The sequence below is a fragment of the Eublepharis macularius genome, chromosome 9 (genome assembly GCF_028583425.1).
Source record: "Eublepharis macularius isolate TG4126 chromosome 9, MPM_Emac_v1.0, whole genome shotgun sequence".
Taxonomy (NCBI): Eukaryota; Metazoa; Chordata; class Lepidosauria; order Squamata; family Eublepharidae; genus Eublepharis; species Eublepharis macularius.
Window position 1 is genome coordinate 92609779 of NC_072798.1, and position 20390 is coordinate 92630168.

A 20390-nucleotide genomic window follows, 5' to 3' on the forward strand; every position below is an offset into this window, starting at 1 on the left:
TTGAAAGCTTCTGTTATTGGTAGTGGCTCAGTGGCAGAGCCCTCACTTCATATACAGAAGGTTACAAGTTCAAACCCCAGCATCTCCAAAACAACTCCCTCTGATCAAGATCCTCAAGCTACAGGTGAGCCTTTCTCTATCTGAGAATCTTAGAAAGCTACTGCCGCTGGTTAGAGTCAACGGGGATCAACTAGCTGGTCCAATGGTGTAAAGTGGTTTTTATATGTTCGCATCTCACACCATTTCCAGGCTTCGAGTGGAAAGGAGAAAGGGAGAAGACAAATGTAACTGCGTGCAACAAACACTACTCTCAGGGCAGTCCTATTCTAGGTTACTCCAGTCTAAGCCCATTGGTTTCAGTAGGCTTAGACTGGAGTAACTCTGCAAAGAATCGCACCATGTGTCATTCCCCTGACAAAATACACATGCAAGCATCACATTAGGAACAACTGTAATAAATTAAACACCAGTCCTTCATGGGTCATCCTAAACAAGAACAACAACGAAGCAGGTAATTTAGTATCCTTTGTAACAAAATTACAGTATTTCTATTAAATATGTATACTACACTTTCTCTAGGGAGCTCAGGGTATCGCCACAGATGACTGGGTGCAAGCTCAACATCCTCCCCCCCCCCATTTTTATGTAACAGCCCTGCAAAATTGTTTAGGCTAAGTGTCTCTGAGCCAACACTGAGCTCCGAGGCTGACTAGGAATTCGAATCCAGGTACTTCCAGTGCAAGACCAATGCTGGCAACTGCCCCATAGTGACTTTGTAAGGATATCAGTTATTGCGATAAATGAAGATCAGCAACTAGTACTGTGTGAGAGTCAGATAACATAATAATCATGTTCTTTCACATTTCTCATCCAAAGACCGCCTTTTCTGAACAGCCTGTGCCTTAACCCCTTAGTCGTCATCTCTATGCAAAGAAACCCTAAGCGTTTGTTCCCCATTCCTTTCTTGCTCGCCTTACCCATCTCTCTTTCACACACCCCTTCTCCATCCCAACTGTTGAACGTCACTGAGAATAGATTATTTAATTCCTTCACATATACCGCGCCTTTCTCCCCATTTGGTCTCCAAAACGAGTTTCATCATTCTCTTCTCCTCCATTTTATCTTCGCTTCATCCCTGCGAGTTCCTCCGTTTTCGTTCCACAATAACCCTGTAAGGTAGATTAGGCTGAGAATATGTGACGGGTTCATGGTCACCCATCAAAAATTCCATGGCAGTGTGAGGATCCCAACCTAGGCTTCCCAGATCTTAATCCAACACACTAACCACTACACCACACAACCTCTCAGAAAATATAAATTCCTAGGAAGATGAAAGAAGCTCTCTGCAGGGAGGGAAAGTATACATCATAATACAAAGGCTGCCTGCAGGAACAGACTGGGATGTTAAAGTGGCCCAGGAGCAAAATGAGCTGGCCAGCACTGCAAGGACGGCTAGTCTCAGGCCTGGTTAGTGGTGATTATGATGGGTGTAGGCTTCACTGACTTGGGTCCAAGAAAGCTCCTACACCTCACCTCGTTTCTGCTTGCCAGTAGCCAATGTCCCCTTCCCTCCACCCCAAGAACGTTCCTGGTAAGTTAAAAGGTCAGTGTCTGCCCCCCATTTCCTGTTCCTTTGAACAGAGTTCCATGTACAATGAAGCCACCATATAAGTAAACACAGCTCATTTTGAGGAGGAATGCACAGGAACGCAGTTCCAGCAGTTCCCCAAAGAGGTCACATGTCAGGTGGCCCCGCCCACCTGACTCTCGGCCGTTTGGGGCCCGTTTCATCCTGGATTGGGGCCAAAATGTCCCAGATCGGGCCTCTGACAGGTGGTAGATCACTCTCCCACTCAGCAGCAGTCCAATCCTGACCATTTTGGGCCCCTTTTCAGCTATTTTTAGCCCCTTTTTGCCATTTTGGGCCCAATTTCGGCCCTGAATGGCCAGGATTGGGTCCAAAACAGCCAGGATAGGTGATGTCAGGGGGTGTGGCATATGCAAATCAGTTATGCTAATGAACCACTACCGCTGATGGCAAGGAGTTATGCTAATGAGTTCCTCCAGCTCTTTTTCTACAAAATGACCCCTGAGTAAACATATAATACCGTATAAGTAAAAGGCTACTGTTGCAAAGGACTACTTCATTTTGCAATGTGTATCATTCAGTTGCACTATCAAGTGATGACATGACTGTGCGAATGAACCATCACAGATCAAACTAACTAACCTTTTGCTTCACTCCAAGGTTGCCTCCAGCACACTTTTTTTAATGGATTCTCTTTACACACATTCAGCTGCCAGGCATCAACTGCTGAATAATTAAATGGTGAGAAATCAAGGGATTTACATGCATTAGTTGAAACATTGCAGCTGCCAAGTGACCAGATAACAAAAAACAGACTGTGACATGCACAAAACCAAGCCTAAAAATCTTGACACCCAGAAATTCTTGATGGGGGCCATACATCTTCCCTGGGGGCAAAGTATGAATGTCAGAGGGCATTCACAACTGGGGGCACTGGGGATTTTAGCCATTTGCAATGGCTCTGAACAGCCACAACACAATCCACACAATGCTTTTTATTGGGGCATGAACCCATAACAATGTCAGCCTTCAAGTTCTCCAGAACTCTTCTTTGAGTGGAATGTTACAAAAAAATAAAAAAATAGGCAAAAGTGGATGCTAGTACAGGATGTAAAGGAATACTGAGTTGATGATAAGATTCCACATCCTAGATTTTCTCTCCCAGACCCTTAATAAATTAGATCCAGAGGAGTTAGCCATGTTAGTATGTAGTTGCAAAACAGTAAAGGTTGTTAGTTAGTCTTAAAGGTGCTCCTGGAGTCTTTACTAATTAACAAATTAGCACACAACATGTAGGAATCAAACTTAACATGAAGGAGTTGGTAGGTAGCCATCAGGCACAAGGGAGACACTGAAAGGTCTTCCTTGGTGGTCTCCCATCCAAATACTAACCACAGCAAACCCTGCTTAGCTTTGAGCTCTAACAAGAATGGGCTAATCCAGGCTACTCGAGCTATCATAAAGATCCTTGTATATAAACAGAATTGTCTTGCCTGTAGAGCTGTTTTGATGTTCAATTTTTTTTTTAACATATGGCTTTGGAGTAACGGATGCAAGGTTAAGGAATGCTGTTGTAATCCATCGAACAGAAAATAGCCATAAGAATAAACCTCTTTCTGCAGCTTGCCTGAAACCACAACCCGGAAAAAAGACTGGAAAAGAGGTTATCAATACGTGGCAGACAGACTTTGTCCAACTGATGGGTCACATGTAATGAAGACCAGACATAATTGTACTCTCCGCAAGAGCGCTTAAAAACATCCGTGGGGAGTTCCTTCGAGGTCATCATGCTCAAATGAAGCCGGGACAAAAAACAGTAGGGTCACATATGCCAAGTTCGCCAGCGATTTCAATTGCTCGGGAACACTTTTAAGTATGACAAAGGACTGTGTGGCTCCACTCCTCCCCTGCTGATACGCCTGGCTCTGTGCCTGGGACAACAGTGAGCGCTCACTGCAAGGCAGCTCAATAGAGTTTCATTTCAGCATATCAGGACATGCAAACCATTAACTTCTTGGCTCGGGGAGGCTCCATAAGACATATGAATGGCCTGTCCCTATAACTAGCCTTCATGAACTACTAGCAACCCTTTGCCCCCCCCCCTCCCCGCCGTCGAAATAAAGAGGCAGACACAAGGCTTGGGAAATAAAGGGCCACTTTTTATTGATGGCAACAACATGAACTGCAACAACTGAAACCTGGCAAGGGCCTAACCAGCGGTACAGGTCAAGCCCTGGGGTCACTCCCCTGGACCCCCCCTTGACCTGTCTGGGTGAGACCCGCTGCCCCGGATGCGAGCCATCCATATGCATGGGTCAGATCTGGCCAGCCTGGTGGATGGTTTCCCCCTTAAAGCTCCAAGCACCCCCCACCGCGGAGCATGAGGGCAGGACTTGTCCAGGGGCTCCCACCAGGCAGCCTGCCCTCTCAACTGGCCACCGCCAAGCATGCCAGCCAATCCTGACAGGCCCCCAATATCCCCACCAATGTGGATGTGGCCTGTCCCTATAAACAGCCTTCATGAACTACTAGCAGCCATTTCTTTCTGGACACAAAACGTGAGACAACTTTGGGCCCATATTTTCTTTGCTGCTCTTTTTCCTCAGCAAACTTTCACGATTTGTCCAGTCCCACCATTTAAACGTACTGAACCAAGAAGCACAACCGGCCACACTAAAGGATCTGAGCAACTTGACAAGGGCCTGGTATGATTATTCGTGCTTACTCGAGATGAACCTGCTGCCGGAGTCACCGGGTGTTCTCCCATCTCACAAACAGTCATGGGTAGTTTAACTGACCCCCTCCCCCCGCTTCCACCTGGAGAAAAGGTGCTTTAACTGACACCCCGCCCCCTTCCTGGAGCTACAAATAATTGCCTCCAGGACATTCATTCCATTCAAATCCGTGGCACAGTCTGGCCAGCTTTACAATTGTGGTAGCACATTTGTAGGTGCTACCACAACCCCACCCACCCTAAGGAGACGGGAAACCACCAGGACTATAACCATTCCAAAGGGGTCAACTCACAGTCAAGCCATAAGACCCAGGCAGTATTAACCAAGGCTAGAATCAGTGGGTTGGTTCTGGCCAACTTTTCTGCTATTGAAAAAGGGGGGTGTCCCTTTGATCATCAAAACAACGATGCTATGGAGCATGGCATTTCCTTGTTCAAAAGCCATGGAGGAAGCAGTACAGAGGGGAACCAGGTGAGAGTGAGCGAAAGACTTGAGCGTCTCTCTACAAGACACTTCTTACATGAGGACGCTCAGGTGAAGGGAGACATAATATTAGCCAGGAGGCATAGTTTAAAAGACAGCAGGCAGAGATGCTCCTCAGAGGGTTTGTTCATTAGATGGAATTAACAAACTCTTTGTGGAGCGATCCCGCTCTGTCTTTTCAAACTAACCTCCTGTAGAGAAGGGAAATTGACAGAGAACTTCAGCTTTTAAATTACGCTTCCAGGCCAACATTGCGTCTCCCTTCACTTGAACATCTTCATGTAAGAAGTACTGTGTACAGAGACTGAACAGAAACAAACCGACAATATAAAGAAACAAACTGGTTGGATCCCAGCCAGTTTGTGGTTTGACACAACTCAAGGGCCACTGCATACACGGGGCTTCTACAGAGTACTGCATACTCCTTTGCCAGCTTATTTCCTTTGGGGGCCCATATTTCTCTTACTTCTGCACCACGGCCACAGCCTTTACCGAAAGGACATCAGTAGCAAAGCTACAAATCAAGCAATTGCCATATAAAGCATTTGACAAATTCCGCTCGGGTCAGGATGCCCCACAGGTGGGTACGGGGACAGCAGCAACGGGTTACAAACAAGGAATGCATACCCGCCTGCCACCAGCCCCAAACTACATGTTATAAGCTAACGCGGCTAACTTTTCCTTAAGAATCACTTTGTAAGGATACAGTTGAGATCAGAGAAGCAATGGAGTATAGAGGGCATTTAAATTCTCTTGCTGGCCTGCTGTTCTTTGTTCCAAATTGATCCTCCCAAGGAGTCCCCCTCCCGAATAACCATAAAAGGGTAAAGGCTGCTGGGAGGGCACAATCTGCAGCAGGGGGCTGATGCCCTGAGGAAAGTGCTAAGCGTCCCACTCCTCTCTGCTGCACTTAACTGTTCTTAAAAAGCAAAAATAGGACCGCTGGGCTGCATCTATACACATCTGTGTATAATATATACTTTTACAGTCACATGAACAATAGTAGCACAGGTCTCTCTCCAAAGACATTAAACGCTTGTTATGCCAAATGATACCAAAGGCTTGATGTTTATAGTTGGGCCAAATTCATCTTAGGGCTCCTGTTCACTGGAGCCAACAATTATCGACACCAAGCTATTACGTAAGTGTCCGTTTCCCCTTGACTCCGAAAGAGCACTAGAGAAACAGCTCAAAGTAATTCCAGCAGCAGCCAGAGATACTCATGATAACTGTGTGTGAGATGCCAAGTTAGGGGAAACACCTACAGACTGGCAACAGACATGACAGAGCTTCCAAATCAGCTCCCCCAACACTGAAAGCCTACAAGCTTCTTGTACGGAACTACCATTTTCGACTCTTAGGCAGATAAAGGCCACTTTACACAATTAACCATATTAGTTGTACCACAAAGCGGTAGAAATTACAAGTCAGGGTTCTCACACCTGAACAGCAGTTTTTGCTTATTTCAATCCGCTGGTGCATGTTAGACATTCAGAAATGTGGAAGAGCATCTACAGAAAATTCCGGTCATAGTTTTAAAAAAATGAAATAAAGCAAGTCGTAGCCTGCTCCACAACAATGACAAAAAAGCTTTACAGGTGGAGATAGGTACAACTTCTCCAGTTGTGACAGTTTTATGGATACTTTTAACGGTATAAAACTTGGTCCACGTAAACAAAGGGTTGTCCAAATATGTATCAAGCCTAAGGACTTTTTCCTGTCACTGCAAACAACACTTATGACAAATATTATTTTCATATTCCTCCAGTCTCTTTCTTTTAAAGCCATTACTTATACAAAAACATGTTTAATTCTCATGTTATGCTGTGCACACACGCACACACACACCATTCCCCTACGCCAGAGGGGAGGAAACTGAAAATCATTCAGTATTAATCATTAAAGATTAGCTTGGCTAAGATGCTGGAAACAAAAACGACATGTGACACAGCCTGAAAGTTCGATATCGTATAATCTAAAGAACGTATGGTGGTGGACGTTACCTTCAAGTCATAGCTGACTTATGGCGACCCCCGGTGGGGTTTTCATAGCAACAGATTATCAGAGGTGGTTTTCCATTGCCTGTCTCTGCAACTCTGGTCTTCGTTGGAGGTCTCCCATCCAATTACTAACCAAGGCTGACCCTGCTTAGCGTCTGAAATCTGATGAGATTAGGCTCACCTGGGCTATCCAGGTCAGGGCAAAGAACACGTAATGCTGCCCTACTTTAAGTCAAGCCATACGTCTATTTGGCTGATAGATGCCCTGGAACTATACAAGAGGACTCTAAAATATATGTTGCAAAATAAAACAACCATTTTGGAAACATTTGCCACTCAATGTCCCTCACAGTGCAGAGATTAGGTGCCATAATAATCCCCCCTCTTTTCAGAAAGGGGAGCAGAGAAACAGTGCTGGGAGATTTCCTGACAGATGCAACTGACAAAGGTGAGTCCCTGAAGCATTCACATTGTACCGAAAGTAAAATTGCATGCCTGAAGGGCCTGTGGACAACCTTAACTAGGGTGTCCTACAGTTACAAACAGCATGCTTCTCACAGTAGACTAGAAAAACAGTAAAAGAAACACATAAACACAGGGTGAATTCAGATCAAGATGGCTGGTCGTGTTTGCCTGTAGCAGTAGAAAAGGGCAAGAGTCCAGTAGCACCTTTAAGACTGACAAAATTTGTGGTAGGGTATGAGATTTTGTGAGTTACAGCTCATTTCAGATACAGCTAGAATGTGAGTCCATTCACAGAGTTGTTCCTCCCATTTTTAATCTGATTGGAAGTATTTTTACAGAACTGTCCAGTATTTCTGGATTGGTCCACAACCATCATCCCCCCCCCCATCCCTTCCATATTCCTTCAGCCTTTCAGCCAGCAAAAATGATATCATTTCCTTTCCTCCATCATCCTTGGCTAAAGGGGTATGTATGTTTAGGACCTAATGTGCATGTACAAAACACCCCATTAGGAGTGAAAGCAAGCACCGTTTTAAAATAGGACCTGCCGAGCAATTTAAAACCGACAACATGAACATGTTCTGAGCTCCCTGAAGGTGAGGGTACTAGAGGTCTAATAATTTAATAGAGAGGAAAGCCAGTTCTAATTAGAGTTCAAATGCCCTAACAGAGGTCTAACACATGGAAAGCCAGTTCACACTTAGTTGCCCCAGAATGCAAGACAAAAGCAGATCTGTTATGAAGCTGGAATACGAAGGAAACAGAAACCAACTTCAGCCTCTAAATTCTACCAACACATCAGCACTTATCTAAATCGCTTCTTCAAAAGCAAGGCAGAGAAAAAAGCTGGGTTTTCTTGCAGTCTCTGAACTTCCTGTCGTTTTCCCTTGTGACAATCTCCACTGGCTGGTTTAACTGAGATCCGTACACAACACTGTCACCGCCACAACAAAAAATGACAAACAATGCCATCTATTGCTTCCTGTAAAGTTAAAGCAAAACCTCTCCTGACCAACACAAAGGAAATGGTTCTCTGTATGACCACCCAGACACATGTTGCCAATGTAATAACCAGCTTCAGAATGAAAATATCATTTAGCCCATCGGTCTCCTACCTTCCAAGTTGCTTGGAGAAGATCTGTCCAAGGCCACCCAGCCAAGGTCTAGATATGACATGACCCCAATCCAACCAGGATATGAGAGAACACCCAAGAGAACAGTGGGGAAGACAATACAAACTGCTAATTGCCACCAACTATCCACAACCAGGGTTCCTTAGAGCAGCACAATGCATCCATGTGCAAGCGACAATAAGAGCATGCTTATACTCACAAGGGTGCTCCTTTCTGAAGCAATAGTAAGCCGTCCGCTGCTTCATAACACAGCAGGAACCAACAGCTCATCCCTTCGCCACCCAAACCCCATGGAAAAGCAAAACAAAATGCCACCACTTTCAGCCCCAAGCACAGCGCCTTTGATGAATGTTATAAGATTTGAAGGGGGAGGAGATGGGGCAAGGACCGACCTCCTCCAACAGCCACATGAACCAACGCAACAGAACTCTCCCTGCATGTACAAAGATTATGAAACCCAAGGAATGAGCAAAAGGAATCTGAGGAAATCCACAGGGCGTGCACACACCCCACACAGTGAAAACTCAACACAGCCCCCTTGCGCACACTTAACCCTTCAGATCACACACACACAACACAGCATCAGTCCACTGATGAAAGGGAAAACAACAAAAAGGGGGCGGTCTCCTCTAATCCGGGAAGGGGGATTGAGGACAGAAGGCATCAGATAGGAAAGGGCAATTTCACCCCAACCTGGTGCCCCCCCTCCCCACTGAGATTTTGCCCCTCGTTTGCTTTAGGGAAGGGGGATCTCCATCTTTTGGGGGGGGATAATTTAGGTCGTTCAATCACAAGCAGAACATCTGGTGACAGCAGCACAAGGAAGAGATCGGGGGGGGGCTAGGAGGGGCGGGGGGGCTCCCCTGTCCCCCAATTTCGTTGTTTAGGACAGACCCAGGGAAAAGCTGAGGACGCCTGCAGAGCACAGCCGGCGCCCCCCAGGATGAGGAGGGGGCGCCAAGGGCATGATGTGGCCCGCGGGTTAGACAGGCTCGTTCCAGAAGCTTGGGGTGGGGGGGAGAGGGAAGGGGCATTTGCTCCAGAAGGACTAGCCGAAGAACCGGGGCGGGGGGGGGGGGGCGGAAGAGAAAAGCGACCCCAAGAGCAGCGGAGGAATCCCCGGGACGGGCAAGCCGCGGCGCCTCCCCCGAGCAGGCGCTGCAGGGGCGTCGGGCGTCGAAACGCCGCGAGTGGGGCTGGACCGCAAGGAGCCTCGGCCGGCCCAAGGGGCGCCGAAGGTCCGGCCGAGCTCCGGGCAGAGAGGGAGGCCCGGCCCGGCTTCGTTGCTTACCCGGCGCGGAATTCGGACCAAACTTTCATTCACGCCGCCGGCCCCGCGGGGCCCCCGCTCGCCTCCCGCCGCCTCCCGGGCCAGCCGAGCCGGAGCGCCGCCGCCGCCGCCTCTCCAAAGCGCGCCGCCGCCTGCGCCACCAGCGCCCCGGCGGGGACGGCAGCAGGTGCCCGCCCGGCCCGCCTCCTCCTCCTCCTCCGGCCGCCAGCCCAGCCGAGGCCGCCGAGCGCTCCCCGCGCAGCCGCCGTCACCGCTCGCCGTCACCGCTCGCCCCGGCCCTCGCCGCCGCCGCCTGGCGCGCAAAGAAGCCGCCCCCCGAGCGCGCCGTGCCGCTCCGCCCGCCTGGGAAAGCCTCCAGCGCGGAAGCCGCCGGGCGGGCCCGCGAGAGGAGGAGCCCCGGCCGAGGCGGGCCTCAGGGCAACCCCCGGCGCGCCAGCCCCAGGCCGGCTGGCCGGCCTCAGGGCGCCGGAGGCAGAAGGGACGGGGCCGCCTCCCTCACGCGGCGAAGGCGGCCAGCGCGGGAAGAGCGGGGCCCGGCAGCCCCGAGGGGCCCTTCCCGGTCCGTTTTCGGGGAGCGTTGAAAAGCGGGGCCGCCCCCCGAATCCTGCCCCTTGATAGGGACGGGCAATGTTATGCGGCTCCGCTACTCTGGTTTACATTTTATTTTTCCCTCTTACGTGTTGCTCACGGTTTAAATAACATATATAAATTAGATAATATATATATTATATTATATATAATTCTGCCCCTTCCTTCGTGGGCAGGCTGGGCTTGGCAAATCCGCAGCTGGCTTTTGCCTTGAATAAAAAGACGAGGCGGGCCTTTCTCTGGGGCATGAATAAAACAAGAGTTCTGCACAAAAAAGCGTTGTGTTGCTAAGCAACTCGTGCAGGCCGCGCACCGCAGAGACTTTCCTCCTGTGTGACAATGCCTCTTCAAAGGGCCTGCATGCCGGTTCCGTTTTCCCCTGAGATCCATTGAGTGCTGTGCTGGGAACTCAATTCCCAAGTGCGAAGATCCCGGTTCGGATTGCCACGGCACACGGGTCAGAGGTGTTTATGTCTTGCTCCCGTGCTTTTTTCCCCTGATGTAGACACTGTTTTCCTCATTAGGAAACAGCATGTGCCCACCAGGGGAGTGTCTCCATTCCATGGTTGCGTTTAAATTTCCTCCCTGGGGCAACTCAGCCTGTTTCAAAGCCCCTGGCCCCTGTACGACAGTCCCAGTCCAAATCAGTCCCACGCCTACCTGAGATTTAAGTTCCAAGCACAGTTCTTGCGACACAAATCTGATTTGGTCGGTCCCCAGGGAAAATATAATATTTAGTTTAGCCCAGGTGAGCCTGATCTCATCAGATCTCAGAAGCTAAGCAGGGTTGGCCTTGGTTAGTAGTTGGATGGGAGACCTCCAAGGAAGACCAGGATTGCAGGGGCGGGCAACGGCAAACCACCTCTGTTAGTTCTTGCCATGAAAAACTCACCAGGGGTTGCTATATGTCAGCTATGACTTGAGGGCATTCCCTATCACCCCAAGGACAAAATTGGGATTTCCAGCAGTTTTTAAGAATCAGTTCAGAACTTGCAATGCATGACTGGTTTGTCTCTTTGGTACCTGCCTCCAGGGAGGCCAGGCTCCCACCATCGCCCCCATTTTCCACTGCTGCTTGACAGACTGTCAGGGGGGAATGGGAGGGGGGGTTACCAGCATCTGTATGAAATGTGATAACTCTTCTGGTGCAAAGACAAGTGCCCTCGTTGCATTGCACCAACTCGGATTCACCAGAAGTGACATTGCACCGTAGCCAATATAACTGTCCCTGTCACCAAGCATCTCCCAATGGGTCCCCCACCATCTCCCTGCCTCCTGTCTTTTAGTAACTGCATCAAAAATATTTCTTTAATCTGCAACCTGACCCAGTTGCGAGGCCACCTTTTTAATCAACCCAAAGGTTATTAATCAGTCCAAGAGATTCATCCAGTAAATACTGCAGCCTTCTTTTGCAGAGAGAGATTTTAACAAAAACAAAACCACGCAACTTTAAAGACTAGCAACATTTATTCCAGCATGAGCTATTGGTAGACAGGGCTTACTTCTTCAGATACAATAGAAAAAAGGAAACTTATTTTCCTCATTTTTACACAAAATTACAGAAGTGTGGGAGGAAGAGGGAGGAGTAGAGCAGAGAGAGGACTCCCTCTTATCCCCTCCCTCTTATCCTTTCCCCCTCTGTACAAATTAAGTAAAGGAGTTTCTTCCCATTATATCTGAAGAAGTGAGCTCTGTCTCATGAAAGCTCATGCTGGAATTAATGTTGATGCAGAGAAACCCTAAGCAGAGTTACTTAGACTGGAGTAACTCTGCTTAGAATTTCACTGTTAGTCTTTAAGGTGCCTTTGGACTCTTTGTGCTGCAATAGACTTAACACAAGTTCCCCACTAGAGATTTTAAGGAATAGTACTGCCCTAGCAGTCTGTGTTATAACAGGCAGAAAACTTGAATTCTTGTTTATTGAAATCTTTTAAGTGTAGAAATGAGTTGCCTCCCAATGGAAGATTTGGTATACAATGGCATCCAAACTGGAGTGGATTGCTTTTTTTTGTCATACATCTACACAACATCATCTTCTAATCATTCGCTTCCCAGGTTTCCCCCTGCTTTGTTCCACTTTTTCCCAAACCTGAGTTGATAGGCTCTTTTGGGAACGATCACAATCAAAGTGTGTTTGCATACAATGTGGGTGAGACGGTGTGCATTTTTGCCAGTCTCGTCCACATTTTTGCCACTTGTCCCATCAGCATTTTCTCCCTAAGCCACGAGAGGGCTATTTAAAAAACAAACAAACCCTGTGCATCACACTAGCATTGTAACACTATAAGTGATAACACAACTGCCCTTTAAAAAGCCCTCTGATGGAGGGGAAGGGTGGCAGCTGTGGGGTCTGAGGCAAGAAAAATATGGAGAATACTGCACTTCAAATGCTCCGTTGCTACGGCAAATATTTTAGCATGCACAACAACGAGAGCTACATGGAGAAGCATCATGGAGAAGCAATCATGATTTATTTTATCATGCGAGGAAGTCATAATAAAAATAACCATACGTTTATGGAGTTTATAAATAATTTTTAAAAACGAAAAAGTTGCTGATATCACATGATGCCGCGCTCTTAAAATATGGTATTGTCACATTTTTTTTATGAGGCTGAAGGAAGGTACGTGATATTTGCAGTTCCCCACTTCAGTTACTTGAACTGGGGGGCTGGTCTGTGGTCTAGCACCGCAGCACATTTTGCTTACCCCAAAGAGCAGAATTAGTGCTTCATACCTTAGATTGAATTGTCTGAATCTGGACAGCAACGATGATATACAGGTGCAGGCACTCATCTGACCTTGAAAAGAGGCAGGTAGCGCTCCAGGTGTGAGGCCAATACTTGTCGGGATTTCTGCTGACTCATAAGATGGTATGAGCACATGATACATCATTTTCCACAACCCAGTTAGGAGAACAAAATGATGTATGGGCAGAGCGTGCATGCACATTCAGCCTTCAGAAAGCCAACTACCTTGTTTTTCTATACTTGGTTAGAACAGGCAAGTAAAGTCCAAGTATGCATCCTAGACTCCTGTTCACCTCCATTTATGATCACCTATGTAAGAGCCCCGTGACACAGAGTGGTAAGCTGCAGTACTGCAGCCCAAGCTCTGCTCACGACCTGAGTTCGATCTTGGCGGAAGCTGGGTTCACATAGCCAGCTCAAGGTTGACTCAGCCTTCCATCCTTCTGAGGTTGGTAAAATGAGTACCCAGGTTCCTGGGGGTAAAGTGTGACTGGGAAAGGCAATGGCAAACCACCCCATAAAAAAGTCTACCAAGAAAACAGCAGGATGCGACGTCCCCCCATGGGTCAGTAATGACTCGGTGCTTGCATGGGGAACTACCTTTACCTTTTTATGTAAGAGTGATGCAAGCATGTCAACCTTATTTCCCCAAACAGAGAAATGGCATAAGGTAATGAAAGGGGATGTTGGCAGGTTGGAAAATCAGCAATTAATAATTATGCTCCCATACCTGCTGAAAGGGCTCATTTCCCTCTTACTGGTTGGAGACAGGGAACCAGCAATTTATTAAGACATATCTGAATGAATATGGATGTGTCCATATGGATGATTACATTGCCTCCCAATCAAAAGGCTTTCATGCTCATTTGCCATTGTGTCCAGTTTTAAAAAAGCACATCATTTAAAGCAAAGAAAAATCCGTTTTTTATTTTTTAGCGGAGACTTACCATTTAGGTGTCTCGTTGTGCCTTTGGTGACTGCCCATGAGCCCAGTTAATCTTGTGATCAGTTCTTGTTTGAAAAGTCTCACTGAGTGTCTAAGAATTCATTGTAAGTGCAAAAAAAATAAGCAATGCAGGGAGTAATCCTAGCAGATCTGCTTAGAAGTAAGTCCAATTTTATTCGATGGGGCTCACTCCAAAAAAGTTTTCTTACTGCCTCAATCTATCCAATGTCAGTCATTTAAAGGGCATTGAAACAAAGCATGTTGGCATGGTGATCACAGCCTCAGCAAAGTTCTTAGCACGCCTACCATCTTATGTCTGAATCAAAGAGGCAGTGATCTAAGCATGGCTGTACTTAATAATTTCTGCTTGCTCATAAAAGTGGTATAAACACATTATATATCATTTTTGTTCCCCTGAATGAATACACAAGTAGTCTATTCACGATTCGAGGCTTTGAGAAAACAAACTTCCTATTTTCTATGACTGCTTCTGAAATTCTCCCCTCTTATATTTCTTGCCAGCTTTTGTGGTTCTGAATTATCTTGTCTGTATAGTAATACCAGCGCATCAGCTCTTCACTACTCTTCCATTTTATGTTTGCCAAAACTTTAACAAGCATTGCTGTCTGCAAACTGCATTGTTTCTTCTGTTCATTCACATGGTTTTTCCTTCCATGTTACCAGGGCACGAGAGCAACAGTATATATTAAATACCTTGCAAAAAGGCATTCTGATGTGATACAGAATACGCAAATATTAACAAAGTTAGTTTTTCATAGTGATACATTTTGTTTATATCTCTAGGTCTCTCATTAGTCTCCCTAGAGATAATGTAAATGCAACAATTGGCTGTCATGTGTCTCTAGGGCACGGGGGGCCATCTCCACATGGGTATGATGAGGGGAACTAGAAAAACAAACTGCTATCAGGAATTACAGAACAGTCTTCATCCCCCCCCAGGTTTGTAAATAAGCATAAGAGGTACAAGAACCAGGGCTTTTTTTCAGCTGGAACGCAGTGGAACAGAGTTCCAGCACCTCTTGAAAATGGTCACATGGCTGGTGTCTCCGCCCCCTGATCTCCAGACAGAGGGGAGTTTAGATTGCCCTCCGCGCCGCCAAGTGGCATGGAGGGCAATCTAAACTCCCCTCTGTCTGTAGATCAGGGGGCAGGGCCACCAGCCATGTGACCATTTTCTCCAAGGGCAACCCACTGAGTTCCACCACCTCTTTTCCCAGAAAAAAAGCCCTGGAACTAGGTGATCACATCTTAATTTAATTCTTGTTACCCTATATGTTCTGTAACCTACCAATATATCTCATTCAAACTATGGCAGTGAGAAATATAAATAATGTAAATAAGAGTGTGGATCAAAACATGCACAATGGGGCCATATACAAATGGTGGGGGACATTTTTTCTACAAGCCTGTGGGAAGCCCTGCTTTGTAAAAAAAAAATGAATTAAAAAAAGAAAAATACATTGGAGATTTAAAAGCTCCAAAATTATGATGTCTGCCTCTTTAAGAAAAGAATGCTCATGATGTCTCACTGTGAGATCAACCCTTGGTTAGTGTCAATGTGTGTGGGGGAGGGGGAGAGACAGATTAAAAAGATAATATAGGTGGGAGGGAAGTAGGGAAAAGCAAAAAAGGGGAAAGCCGAAGATGGGAAAGGAGAACACAAATGGGGTGGGTGGAGACTAGCCAAGTCTGAAGCAAACATGTTCAATTGATTCCACCTTGTTGGCTCCACAGGGACAGTCCCTCCTGCAATGCTTAATAAGGTATGTGGGAGAGCAAACAAGAGGAGGGGCTACCTGGGAAGCTTTAGATAACTTGGATAGAAAAAAAGTTAGGGGACGGGGAGATTGCAGGCACTGCAGGGATGGGTAAGAGAATAAGCAAGAGGGAGAGAGGGAATGAAGTCCTCCTCAGAAATTTTCATAGGTCCCACACTTACATTGTATAGATGTATTATAATATAACCATAGAATTATGCATACATGAGCTTGATGGTTCACACCCTAATATTATTCATTTTATCATGCATTATTATTATCCGATAAATTAATATTGCATTCATTTGGTTATTTCTTGCACATACTACTTGACAGTATAGCTGATTCTATTCTTTTTATGTCCCAACTCTTTCACAAAGCTTGGGTCAATTGAATTTGATACGTAACTCAAAGAATCTAAGCCATACCTCATTCCTGAGCGGTTCTAGTATTTAGCGTCTCTGGTGTGGCTTCTTGTTATCAGAAAGGATCTATCCTGCTTTTCCTACACAGTAAATAGTTCTGGGATTTGTTTTATATGGCTGTAGTCTAAAGAGGATAGAGGGTATTTTTTGTTCAAATGATGATGACTCAGAGAATGTTCTTTGGCTTGGGATCCCTGTCATGTTGTGCCCTTTGCTCACCCAAAATTGTTGTGTAATCTTTGTGAAGAAGTTATGAATCAAGAGATAGTGGGATAGATATTTGACTCTTGTAGTCAGCTGGGGGAAATGAACGAGTAAATTTGTCACTGTATATTTCATTTACAAAGATGTCTTCATCTCTGCTTTTCCTGCTACTACTAAAAGTTCAAGTTTCTTACCATTTGGAAGAGTTTGTTTGAACCATCTAGATTTTGCTTTCTATTTCTCATCTGTTGGGTTTCCCCCCCTCCTTTCCCCCTTTGATTTGTTTCTTCATATTTCACAGAAGCTGGTCCTTATTAAAGTAAAAGCTTATTAATGTGAATGCACTTCCCACACCCACCTCTTTTGTTCCTAGGATTTGACACGCAGAGCGCAATGACAGCTTGTTTGCCTCACAACGCATTACGGTGTTTTTGCTAGTGGGATTTAAAAATATATTTTTAGCGACAAAAATTAGGTATAACGCATGCTAGACTTGCCACATGCGCAATATTAATTGGGCTGTGGGGCGGGGTGCTCTGTTAAACAAATACATTTCTCTGGGTTTCATTAGATTTTAATAATTGTCATCTCTTCAGAATAAAACACGGAATTCAGCGTGTTATTTTAGTGGCAGGCTAGACAAGGGCAAATGACATGTAATGCAACAAGATCTTGATCTTCTGATAGAAATTCAGGGCTTTTTTTCTAGGAAAAGAGGTGGTGGAACTCAGTGGGTTGCCCTAGGAGAAAATGGTCACATGGCTGGTGGCCCCGCCCCCTGATCTCCAGACAGAGGGGAGTTGAGATTGCCCTCCGTGCCATTCGGCAATCTAAACTCCCCTCTGTCTGGCGATCAGGGGGCGGGGCCACCAGCCATGTGACCATTTTCAAGAGGTTCCAGAACTCCATTCTTCCGTGTTCCAGCTAAAAAAAAGCCCTGCTTGTGTCCATTCCTCAGAACAGAATGCCAAGTTAAAACAAATACTTTTCCAATTTAGTTAATCTCATATTTTGTTTTGTTTTCTTAATTCTGTAACAGCTCTGTAATGTTTTAAAGTAGTTTTCCAGTGCTCCTGTGCTCTAGTAAATAGAGATGTATCTTATATATACATATCCTATATGGCACGATTTTTGTACTTATGACTCCTTTTTCATTTTTATTGTATTTATGACCTCGTATACTAGATTTATTGTATCTGCACTTTAGCACTTGCATAATTGTATTGAGGTCTAAATGGAAGAATTTGGAAACTGCTAATGAATAGGCATTTGTCAGTATATGCAGGGCTTTTTTTCAGCAGGAATGCGGAGGAACAGAGTTCTGGCACCTCTTGAAAATGGTCACATGGACGGTGGCCCCGCCCCCTGATCTCCAGACAGAGGGGAGTTTAGATTGCCCTCCGCGCCACTGAGCGGCGTGGAGGGCAATTAAACTCCCCTCCATGTAGAGATCAGGGGGCGGGGCCACTGGCCATGTGACCATTTTCACCGAGGGTGATTTAAACTTTAAAAAACTCCCCCCTTGTTCCAGCTGACCCAAAGTGACGTCATTGTGCGGTCCTGAGTTCCACCACCTCTTTTCCCAGAAATAAGCCCTGATCATCATCATCATTTATTCTGCTTACATGGCCATAGGCCTTAAGCGTAATTTAATACAGTTAAAAATCAAGTACAAATATGCAATTACTAAATAACAATAGCTTAAAAGTACAGGATCTATAGGATAAAAAATATGATAAATAGGATATTTTATAAAATAGATAAAAAATGGGCCATATACTTAAAATTCAGCTTTTAAATATAACAAAAATAAAACTTGACTGTACCTAAATGCAGATAACAGTGCTGAGTCTAACCTAAAACTTATTTGGAACTGATTCTGCATTTCAGTGAAATTATTATTGCCAGAAATTTCACCACTGAAACTGTTATTTCCAGAATAGTATCCACCAATAAATAAGAAATCATCCCCGACTCCAATGGAAGACGGTATTTTGATAAAATGAGAAATATCCAATGGGACCGAAGAGCAGTCCATTGGGGGCAAAACAATAATAAGTGGGCTAAGTTCTCTATCACGCCAGACGCACATGGACAGAATCTGTCTGAATAAGAAACTTGGGTAAATCACCCCATTAGTTCTGCTGATGGAAAAGTGTTTAGTCTTGCAAGAGTGAATGCAAACCTGTAACTGGGGATCATAAGATGGCTTAAGTATGAAGGGGTGTTTAGTGGAGGAGAAATCCCTAGAGCGAGAGGTGAACGGACCCATCTAGCTCGAGCAGCTGTGCTATCCCTGTCCACATTAGAAGCCTTCAATTTAATCACTCTCCAAGCCTCTTGTTGAGTAACTCTGGTAAGTGTTAGGAGAGAAAGATCAAGCAGATCTAGCTTCTCATCTATCAACCTTAACCAAGTGCTTCTATAGTTTTCCACCTTCAAAAGATGAAGGAGACCCTCGGATGATGGAGTAGAATAAAGAACTTTTAGCCTTAATTTAAAAGCAGCCAACCAAGCTCTCAATTCAATGGACAAATTAATTTTAAAAACTTATTTGGGTTTATAAAAACCCCTCAGGGTATCATTGAAAATACTGGTACCTGTACTGACTAGTGGTGGTGCCTAATGTTATATTACAGAGAAGTTAAACTGGTAGACATGAAAGACTAGTTTGTGAAGGACAGAGACATAATGATCTTGGGCTAAAGTTGGAGGTTTGATTTGGTTATAACAAAGATATCTGGAGGCAAGTAAGTTCTGTATTATCAGAGTGATACAAAATGAAATCATTTGAGTCCTGGCCTTTCACCCCTAATCTCTGTTTAGTTTAATGATCAACTATTTGAGCCTTCTTATTGAGTGATTCTGGTGTTTGGAGGAACCATGGTCAATGGGTTGTGTTAGAAAAGTTATTGAATGATCAACAAATGCTGAATTACAAAGAAATTATCCATAAATAAGAGGGAATTAAGCATGAAGTAACTGCTTTACTGAAAAAGCATAATAGTCTGAGATCAAAAATATTTTTGAAATTATAATTAGTAGCAATCATGTTATGAACAAGATGATAGCTCAGGTTTATGCATTATTTTTAATTCTAGATACTATTCCTGTATGTTACATGAAGAAAGGTGTATGAATCAGTATTATTTACAGGAATGGAAATGGTTCTGGGAGAATGCTACTCTGGAATTAATCTCGATGCATTTGAGAGAAAACTTTTGTAAAGTATTTCGACAATGGTGTCTTACACCACACAAGTTAGCAATTATATACAGAAATCAATATGATGTATATTGAAGATGTGGCTTGCAGTATGCAGACAATTCTAGAAATGTTTCCAAGAATTAACAGTAAGGAACACTGATGATTGCTAGAGAGATTCTGGAGATTCCTAGAGAGGCATGATGTCACTTCCCCATGTCTTCAAAACTTACAAATAATCTCACGTGGCCAATAGTTTTGAAGTCTGCTGCCTGTACATCCAAAAGTTTTCTAAAATCGTTAGTGGTTAGCGTTTCAGACTAGAATCTGAGAGACCCAGGCTCAACTCCCCACTCTCCCACAGAAGATAACTGGGTGACTTTGGGTCAGTCATACACCTTGAGCCTCACCTACCTCACAGAGCTGTTGTGGGGATATAATGGAGGAAAGGAGAATGACGTAAGCTGCTTTGGAGAAAGGCAGGGTATAAATGAAGTAAATAAATAATAAATATTCCTAAAGAGGGGGAAGAGAAAAGGTGGGTTGGTTGATGGGTAGGTAGAAAAGAGAAAAAGAAGAAGGGAAGGTGAGTATATGGGGATGCTAGGAAAAGAGGAAGTAGTATGGGGGAGTGGAATATAGGGGAAAGTGAGGCGCCTACAGCAAGCCCTTGCAGGTTCCTCAGTGTCCAACTGAGCTAGGCCCAGCAGCCAGAACCACACAGAGTTTTCCCTGGGAGAAGCTACCGGGGAGGAAGGGAAAACTGGATACAGGGAGGGGGCAAATAAAGTAGGTTGGCTG

The 20390-nt window shown here is 45.2% G+C and overlaps 1 protein-coding gene across 3 annotated transcripts in view; it reads right to left on the bottom strand.

Annotated features, from left to right (window-relative positions):
• Nucleotides 1–9858, bottom strand: part of GRAMD4 (GRAM domain containing 4) — a 124692-nt gene extending 114834 nt beyond the window's left edge. For 2 of the 3 annotated variants that reach the window (XM_054988366.1, XM_054988364.1), the window contains exon 1: nt 8604–8726. In XM_054988366.1, coding sequence (XP_054844341.1) covers nt 8604–8674 — 71 coding nt within the window. In that variant the 5' untranslated portion in view covers nt 8675–8726. Of the gene's footprint in view, nt 1–8603; nt 8727–9695 lie in introns of those variants that run through there. The other variant, XM_054988365.1, reaches the window with a different exon arrangement.
• Between the last annotated feature and the right edge of the window lie 10532 nt (nt 9859–20390).